This window comes from Papilio polytes, unplaced genomic scaffold (genome assembly GCF_000836215.1).
Source record: "Papilio polytes unplaced genomic scaffold, Ppol_1.0 DF821289.1, whole genome shotgun sequence".
Taxonomy (NCBI): domain Eukaryota; kingdom Metazoa; phylum Arthropoda; class Insecta; order Lepidoptera; family Papilionidae; genus Papilio; species Papilio polytes.
In genome coordinates this window covers 4090867-4100819 of record NW_013527915.1, presented here as the reverse complement: position 1 = coordinate 4100819, position 9953 = coordinate 4090867, and the positions used below count along the sequence as shown (strand labels likewise).

General features: G+C 31.1%; 2 protein-coding genes across 2 annotated transcripts in view; both read left to right on the top strand.

Moving 5' to 3' along the window:
- Positions 1–1253, top strand: part of LOC106109132 (receptor-type tyrosine-protein phosphatase N2) — a 13413-nt gene extending 12160 nt beyond the window's left edge. The window contains exon 23 of the mRNA XM_013290534.1: positions 4–1253. Within this exon, the coding sequence (XP_013145988.1) occupies positions 4–107 (104 nt within the window). The 3' untranslated portion in view covers positions 108–1253. The remainder of the gene's footprint in view (positions 1–3) is intronic.
- Positions 1254–2129: 876 nt separating this feature from the next.
- Positions 2130–8023, top strand: LOC106109447 (glyoxalase domain-containing protein 4). Its single transcript, XM_013290952.1, has 5 exons — positions 2130–2380; positions 2697–2746; positions 3024–3289; positions 6344–6499; positions 6778–8023. Exons 1-5 carry the CDS (start codon positions 2291–2293, stop codon positions 7068–7070), a joined length of 855 nt encoding a protein of 284 aa, XP_013146406.1. The 5' UTR covers positions 2130–2290; the 3' UTR covers positions 7071–8023.
- Positions 8024–9953: the final 1930 nt, after the last annotated feature.

The following is a 9953-nucleotide window of genomic DNA, read 5'->3' as shown; positions in this document are numbered from 1 at the left end:
TCTTAAAGGCTCTACCGGCTCACCTGCAACAACTGCAGGAGAAGAAGGACAAGGAAAAAGAGAAGGATAAGGAAAAAGACAAGGACGGTACCGAGAAACCCAACTGAACTATGCACTGCTAACGCGAACACGATTTGTTAAATAGATAACTTATGTTAATTCCAATATTTATTCATTGTGTAAAATTGATCAATGTTTCTAGGTTGAGAATTTCATCTCTGTTATCTACGACTTTATGTAATCTGTTTATCTTTGCCTTTTTTCTTATGAACTTGGATTCTTCTGTGAAAATATCTATACAATAGATTCTTCTTTATTCTTTATTGAAATTCTTAACCTAGATATTTTTGTAGGTGTTATGCTTAATGAGCATGTTGTTTAGAACTTATTATTACGCGCCTATTTCTTTATAAAAAGCTATTATTGTTAAATCTTAAACAGCGAAATACATAGACTACAACAAAAGCCTATTCTAAGCATTTACTATGGTCCTTTGACTTTATATTTTACAATTTTTATAATTCTTTATTTTGTACTGGTTTTAAATTATTTTGTTTTAATATAATCTATAACATTCATAGTCAATTTTATAAGGTGTCTAAATCCTTAAATTATGATTATGATATATGTATTTCGTGTAAAGTATATATATTTTTTTCATGATTTGGTTAATTCACGAATTATATAACCACTTATGTACCTGCAAAAACTATCATTCGATTGTAACTTCTATATCATTCAAAATAACTATAACTAAATAGTGTTATTCGGAAAATGTCCATTGTAATTTCAGAATTTGTTAATACGCATAAAATGCGCAATATCGTTATACTAGTCCTTAATATAACCTAATATGGCTGAATAATAATTCTCCTTTGCATTTATAGAGCACATTTTATTGTAAATTATATAATTTCTTCTATCTGCGTATTGATATCCATTTTTAAAATGAATTAGAAATTTCGATAAAACTACTTTAAACGAAATCTTGCTGAATCATATCCTTAACGAAATACCTGATAGCAACTAGCTGAGATCTATATATTTACAGACTTTAGCTGAAACAATAGAAATCTTGCATTGTATCTACGTATGAGATTTATATTAGATTATATTATATTTATTGCATATGGGAAAATATAAAAAAAAATATGACTTACCCACAAAATATGATTGTAGTTTAGCCTTAAGAGAAAATATATTAACCGTATTTCTGTATGAAATTATATGTAGTTTTTATGTGGATTATTGAATAATGTGTTTTTATTTTTACATGCTTAAACCTTCATTCACGTGAACTCCTTTATTATCCTGCCCCTCATCCTAAAAAAATCGTTTGTGTAGAAAATAATGATATTTTTTTAATCCTGTGACGAAACGTAAAATAAGTAACTATCTAAGGCTAAGCAAGAGCAATTTTAGCAAGTTGAAGATAAAAATGTATAAAAGGCTTTTTCTAAGATAGTCTTGGGAGACCTATAAAGATTTAAAAAAAATATTTGAATTCCGTTCCAAGCAAAAGTAATATACTACGAACTTTAATAACGTTACTTGTGCTAATGTGAATTTGTAACCGCATAACGAAGACATGACACGTGCTTATCAGGAAACATTACGTGGACATAATTCACGTCCAGCACGTCTAGAGATAAATTTAACAACCAAAGGATATCAGACGTAATCAGTAAACAATTCAAACAACTGTTTACATGATTTTTGCCTGGAAATGTAACAATAAAATCAGAAATACGTTTCAAATGTTATCATTTTTATTTAAGCTAAGTCTTATTGCTAACAGTGCCTTACAATTAAATAAGTAACTAGAGCTCGCTGTATATCTTATGCTTACTATCATCTAATTATTTATATCTCTTATCATTTTATCTTATCAATGATAGATATCATATATTTTGCATTGTGATGGTGACATGATTCTGTAAGTGCTCTGAAGTTCCATGTAATATTTGGATCCTGCAAAAAATAGTGTATATCACTGAATTAGAATTCACATGTAGTGAACAAAATGTACCCATGTTGATTTATGAACGGAAACACACATGCGGTTACGTCAGTTGACGTGACTGGCCTTCAAGCGTCGTTTTGACATTCGTCATCTTGTCATTGTCAATTACTTGTCATTTGTCAGTCAGTTCGTGTTATGCTTATTGGAGTTGTGGTCGTCTATAATTTGTATTGTATTATGTGTAATTGTTAGTTTTAATAAAATCATTTATCTATTTTTTGCTCTAAAAACTGTTCCAATTAAATATAAAAATAAAACAGCATCAAAATGGTTAGTGGACGTGCGTTACATTTCGTCTTTAAAGTCGCCGACAGAACACTTACAGCAAAATTTTACAGAGAAGTTCTTGGAATGAAGGTATGGTATTACTTTGTCTTAATTACGTATTATACACTAACTTATTGTAACAACTAACATTAGCAGTCACCGAGCTGTGATATGTACCTCGTTTTAAATGCATGAAAGTACTCGTATTCAAGGTCATAATTCTAGAACAAACGACTCGGACAACCGGCATCTTGTGGAACTAATTACCATAACCATGTATTTATTACATTCTACACTTTAAACAGTTGATATTAAGCTTGAGCACCTTTTACTTTGCTGTACTTATGTAAAGAAAGTTATTAAATATATTCATAGTATTTTAATTAAAAGTCATGATTATTTACAGGTACTTCGCCATGAGGAGTTCAGTGAAGGTTGTGAGGCTGCCTGTAATGGGTAAGGAATATTTTTGAATTAACTTGATTGAATAATATTTTTAATTTAACAAGAAAACTAATGCCATTCTTTAATGTCTGGCTCATACTTGGCCATTACAGTTTGACAGTAGCGATCAGTAACTGTCCTGGCACAATGTGAACATTAACTAGTGATTGTGAATTCATACATTACCTGTGCTAACAACTGTACTGGGCAGTAGTGAACAACTTATTATAGCTTAGTGTTATCTTCTATATTCAAAGTTAGGTAATTTATTTAATTATTTTGCTTACAGACCATATGCTAATAGATGGAGTAAGACCATGGTTGGTTATGGACCAGAAGATAATCATTTTGTAGTTGAGCTGACATATAACTATGGAATCACACATTATGAGCAAGGAAATGATTTCCGAGGCATAACAATACAGTCCAGTGAAGCATTGAAGAGGGCTGCGGCTAATAACTGGCCGGTTAAGGAATCTGATGGACTTAAGTTTGTTGAAGCACCCGGTGGATACAAGTTTTATATTATTGACAAACCTCAACCTACAGATAAAGGTAAAATAAATATGTTAAAACATTTACATATAGCTTTAATTCATTTATTGTGCTTCAGTCAACACATGCACTGATTTAGTAATGAAGTAATTGTTGTAATATCAGTTACTGGTTCATGATTTCACATATCATACTAGCTGTTGCTCCCACCTTCGCCTCAACGGCGGATCCAGGGGTGCATAGGGGTCATGACCCCCTCCCCCTGGACTGGTTGGTCAAGAGCTTGACAAAATATATTTACATATATTGTCAAGCTCTTGACTCAACCACGACTATATGACCACCACTCCCTGGCGCCAAATCTGGATCGGCCCTTGCTTCACCTGCATGAAATTAAAAAAGTAATAAATATTATAGGCTATGTTAATCACATATAACATAGCTTTTTAATGGTAAAAGAATTTTTGATATTGGCCAAGTAGTTTTGAGTTATTTCAATATGTACAAAAATACAAATCTTTCCTCTTTATATTGGTATGTATTTTATCTTTTAAATGTTGCAATAATAGATAATTTTACTATGAAGTTTAACACAGGTTCTTTTAAAACAACATTCAATAAATGTTAATTTAATTTGGATTCTTTCAGTCATGACTTTTGGTCAGTTTGCCACAGTAATTGTTCGATTTTTACATTGTCATTTAGACAATTTTCCTTTTGGCACACCTTATTTGCTGAGTTTGTGGTAACATTACACATAAGATGTCTCATAGCATGACATAAAGAATTAGTCATTCATATTAAACCAAATTGCTAAATGAACTAAAGATGCTTTTTAGACTTACATTTACTAAGAGTTCTTATAGGGCAGGGATGGTGAACCTTTATGTATCAACATACTATTTTCCTATTTAACTTTTTAATGTGGTTGTAGATGTCTATTGTAAATTTTTGACTATCAAATACATGCCACATTAAAAACATCACTTTGCATTTGATGCCCAAATAACACTTTTTATAATGCTAAATTAATGAATTTTGTGATCAGTGGTGTGCCATTGGTTTGCCACCCCTGTTGCAAAGGATGTTACTTTTATATAAAGGTTAATATTTGTTTAAACTTGAACAATTTCACAGATAATATATCACTCATTAGATTCAATTAACTTAGATTTAAAGTTTCACTATAGCAACCTACAATTAAATCACTGGCAGACAATAAAATGACAGTCATTGTAAAATTATTACTCGGTACACTTATTTGTGTGTGTTTCTAACTATTGTATGAACACAACCAAACAGATACTTCTCATGTAAGATATTAATCTTTGTGAGATAACATGGTCAGATAATTTTAAACATAGCGAATATGTTATTGTTTCTCTTGTTTAAAAATATTTTATTTTTAAACTAAAGTTGCTTTAAATCATTTTTGTATTTATCGAAGTAAGTTATTCTTTTTTTAGTCACTTTTTTTTCTTTATAACTAAAAGATCTATCAATGCTTGATTGTAAGTAAAAACTTTGTTAATAAATTCCTTGCTATCAATTCTCTATTTCATTTATGTAACGGTATTCAAAAGTTTATTTGCTGTCTTTTTCCTCAAAAATGGTTTTTGTTCTCATGAATTTGTGATGCAACTGTATTGTGGACTCGATACAAGCACATTGTTAGGTTTTTTTGCTGCAATTTTATACAGTTTATACAAAACGATCGCAATTCACTTGCTTACAGATTGCAACGTTTTAAATTGTAACCACGTACGTGCATGCATTCATTTTTTAATGAGTAATGTTTTGTTTTTTCCACATCAGACATAAAGATTTTTCCTAATCTGTTAACATAACAATTCATTTAAGTATAAGTAACATGTATATGTTATATGATAACTTTCCGTAAACAAATGGCTGTGATATCAATGTTTATATCCTTTATCTGATTGTATTTTTGTTATTTGTATTATCATACTAGTGGTTGCACGCGACTTTAACGTTGAATTTTAAAAAAGTAGCCTGGAATACTCTCACATGTTTCAGTTACCTTCCCGTTAGTTATGTCAAAATCGGTTTATTTTTTTCAAGTCCGAGATTATCCGGCCTAACAGACAGACAAATAATTTAAAAATTGTTTTCCCGTATTACCAACGCAAATACTTCGTTGATAAAAATTGTTTTTTTTTTTTACATTTTACATACAGACACTCCACGTTATATGTATGCACTATAGATAAATTATGCAAATGCAACAGAAGCTTAGTTACTATGAAATTCCACTGCCATAATACATCTCTTGTTGTCTCTGTTTTTTTGAAAGGGAATAAGTGATAGCAATATATTATATTTAGTACAACTATTTCTATAGTTTTCTTCATGTATTAGAATTTCAATATTTCATATCAAATGTCAATTGATAATTCCTATGACTATTTGAATAGATTTATCAAATAGCTAGGAAATATTGCACAACTTTTTGCAACATTTTTTAAAATAGATTTTTTATTTTTGATGATATCATCGTGATATCGTGTTTTAGACCGTATTTTCCATCCTTTTACGAGTACATAGTAATTTTTTGATAATATTATTGTAGATATATTCAGATTTTACTTCGAAGATTTTTTACTTTACACTTACATTTTTCATACCTAAACTTTGAATTTATTCTTAAAATTTAGATACATATTTTATAGTCTTAATTTAGTGAGGAAAATATCAATGCTTAAGAATATTATTAACTAGCTTTCGCCCGCGAAGCCGTCCGCATGAAATTAAAAAATAAACATAGCCTATGGTATTCACAAATATATTACCTTTCTAACAGTGAAAGAATTTATGAAAACGGTCCAATCGTTTTTTAGTCTATTCCTTACAATCAAACAAAGTTTTCCTCTTTATATAATAATATAATATTCTATACTAGCTGTTGCTAGCGACTTCGACCGCGTGGAATTAAAAAGTAGTAAAAAAATACTCTACGCAGTGATAATGTAGCTATTTAATGGTGAAAGAATTTTATAAATCAGTCCAATAGTTTCTAAGTTATTTCAATACATACAAAAATACAAATCTTTCCTCTTTATAATATTAGTATAGATAACAATTATTTTTCATCAGATCCAGTGCAGCAGGTGTCACTGTCTTGCTCAAACCTCACTACATCTGTGGAATACTGGAATGGTCTTCTTAATCTCAAGATATTTGAAAAGAAAGATAAATCTGCTGTCTTGGGCTTCGGAGACGATCAAGCTAAACTGGAACTAGTTGATATTGGTGAGTATATTTAAACACGAATCACAATAGCTAAAAAGTAACTAAACAATGAACTTGTAAATTATAAGTTTTTTATAGAAATTTTTCGTCTTGAAAAAAATACTAAATTTGAATATACTATTATAATATTATGAATGCAAGAATTTGAATAGATAGATGATGTTTGAACTTTGAAACAGATGTATAAAATAGTCTGGAATAAAACAGGCTACTAATAAATTTAATTCCAATTCCACACAGACAACAGACGAAATAAAGAAAAATAATTCAAATTCCAGGTGAACCAGTAAATCATGCGAAAGCGTACGGTCGTATCGCGTTCTCTTGTCCGTTCGACGAGCAGCCGATTATAGACGAGAAGGTGCGTGCAGCGAACGGAAAAATCCTTACTCCCCTGATATCGTTGGACACGCCGGGCAAGGCCACCGTGCGCGTCATCATCCTCGCAGACCCCGACGATCATGAGATCTGCTTCGTGGACGACGAGAGCTTCCGTCAGCTGTCCCAAGTCGATCCCAATAGCGACGCCGACCTCGACAAATACATCAAAGCTGATAAATCCAGAGCATAATTGTTTTCATCCAGCATATAAAAGTGTAAGAGCGGGCGCATACATTTGACTAAATTATCGCACAACTGTTGTGATTGGCGATTGTCGATTGTTTCGCAGTCTTCAAATGTTTAGTTGCTCAACTAAAAATCTTGTAATTTGCGCCTCCATATAAGCTCATAGCAATCCAAAGAAGACTAAACAGTTGTGCGATAGTTTATTTAAAGTTGTGCGTTCGCTCTAAGAATATCATAATGTCATGTCAAATCGGAGCCCTAAAATGTCGCATGACTAAACTAAACAATTTTTTTGTCGAACTGTCCAAAATCTAATATACATTTAAATGTAGATAGTGACAAATAAATGCCTATGCTGTAATTTAATAAACTCTCAAAATTTGACGAAAAATTTGTATACCGGCTATATTTTTATTTTATAATAGCGCCATCTAACGTAAACTTTGTTAGCTTTACTTTAAATGGCGCGGTTTTAATGACATTATGATATTGATGCACTGGATTTGTTATTCCATATATGTTTCAGTGTTTATCTTGTATCGAATTTTTATGTTGTAATTTGTGATATTTAAAATCATAATTATTATAAGCTTAACAAAAACTTTGGCAACTTATAAAGGATTATATTTAAATGCTTGCCCTAACTTTTTTCAAAAAAAATGTTGATATTAGAGTTTAACAGTATTTCTTATAATCATGTTTATTGTTTTTAAAAAGTGTACAATGATTAAAAAGACATTATAATGTAAAATATTTATTTAAGAATATAAGTTAAAATTGATACAAATATTTATGTTAAATGTTTTCTGCCCATTCTTTATAATAGTTTAATGTGGATGTGCACATTTTATGTTCTCTAAATCCATGTTTTCGAATATTCACGGTGAAAGTTTATTATAAGTAACATAATTGCTATGAATAAAAATAGCGGCATTTTAAATACATTATCTTAATCAATATTATATTTTTATTTTAATACACTACTTAAAAATAAGAAATATGTTTATTGAAACAAATGAAGATTAATCCAATAACTTAGAACTTATCAAATGACTTAGAATTTAGATTACACATGGCTTTAAATGGATGGATAAATATAAGCAAATGTCTGGACCTTATGAGGCTTATCCATACTAAGGCTTATGTTTACTTTCTAAAGCACATTTCTCGTGACCAAATAAGTACCGGTGCTAAAATGTATTCATCGTAGCAAAAAATCAGAAAATAAGACATTTTATGTCTATTGTATTGTGGAATTGGATAAAAATCTAGTTTGATAACACCAAAAAATAAATTTGCTGAAAAAGATGACAAAAAATAAAACGAAATTGATTCAATTTCGTTTTATTTTTTGTCTACTCTTATTTTTTCTCTACAATATAATGCAGAGTAATGATAATAAAAAAATACCTTTGCCTTTACCACCCTTTTCTAATAAGGAGAGGATGGGAAGGGGAAGTGGATTGGACGGTGGAGGAGATGCATAGGAAAGGGAAATGTCGGATAAGGGTAGGCAACGCATCTGCAATTGCGGATGTCTATGGGCAGCGGTCGCTTCGACACTTTGGCGGATTCAGGTGGCCGGTTGCTAGTTTGCCACCTTATGTTATAAAAAATTTTGTACTAGGGTAAATGCACCAATTATTGACTGATCCTAAATTAAACCATTTAAAGCTAAAACAGGATTCCGACAAGCCCATTCGGTCGTCAATTATAAAGATATCGATCAAATAAGTGAACGGTTGTAGGCAGAGTACGGCATCGCGTGCCGTCCTCGCTTACCGTACCAGCCCTCGTCGGACCGCTTGCTACCCCAAATAACTCACAACTACCCACATTTTGCACGAACTTAAAAATGCTATTAACTTGATTTGTTTTACTTGACTATCATACTGAATTTATGATTCTAATAATAGCTGTAAATTGCAATAAACGTATCGAGAAACTCGTGTTTTTAAATATTAAATACCTAATGTTATGATGTCAACTGTCAGGTCCATCTGGTAACTCCAACTTTCCTATAGATTTAAAACCCAGTAGTACATTTTAAGTAAAAAGAATGAATGAAATGAAAAAATTCACTGTCTTTTTAATAAGTGGAGAAACATAAATGTGTGTGGTAAAGTCGCTGTCATGGATTAGGGTCAGCGTGCGTCATCGCTTTGGTTTACAATTCTAGTTAATTTGTGCTTGAATCATTTTAACGTAAAGATTCATTTCGATAACAAATAATACGAAATAACACTTAATGTATATTTTAGTTATTTCATATATTTTAAATCACAAGGAGTAAGTAGCAATAGCAAATTTTCTATGTTTTATAATAATTTTTCGGATACTGGGCGAGGTTACCTCTTGAACTAAGATTAGACCAAGAATGCTGCTGTTCGATAGAGATAAAATAGAGACTTGTTATTAAAATATTTCAATTCAGTATAACACTTTAATTCAGCACAGTCACACCCCTGCGTTCAAGAAAGATTTTTCGAATTGGAGATATAGGACTAGTGTATCTTTTTGTTATTATTGATTAACATACATTGATACAAGTTATGTACTTTAAAATCCACGGAGAGGAAAATGTCATTTGTGAAATTCTACTACCAGCACAGTAGGTAGTCACAAGAATTATTGTGGATAGCATCTGCCTAAGATATTTTACAGCTAGGCTTATGTCGTTACTAAAAATTGCGAAGGTTATAATATATAGAAATAAGGAAAGAAATTAAAATGAATGCATTTTTTAATTATTGGTGGCCACTAATTACCGAATACCCGAATGATGGGGTTATCACATGCACAAGTTATCACGTCGATAATAGATCCGCGACCTATCGTACATTTCATCGCAATCGGGGATCCGGCTGATCAATGGTAAGCGGTGGGG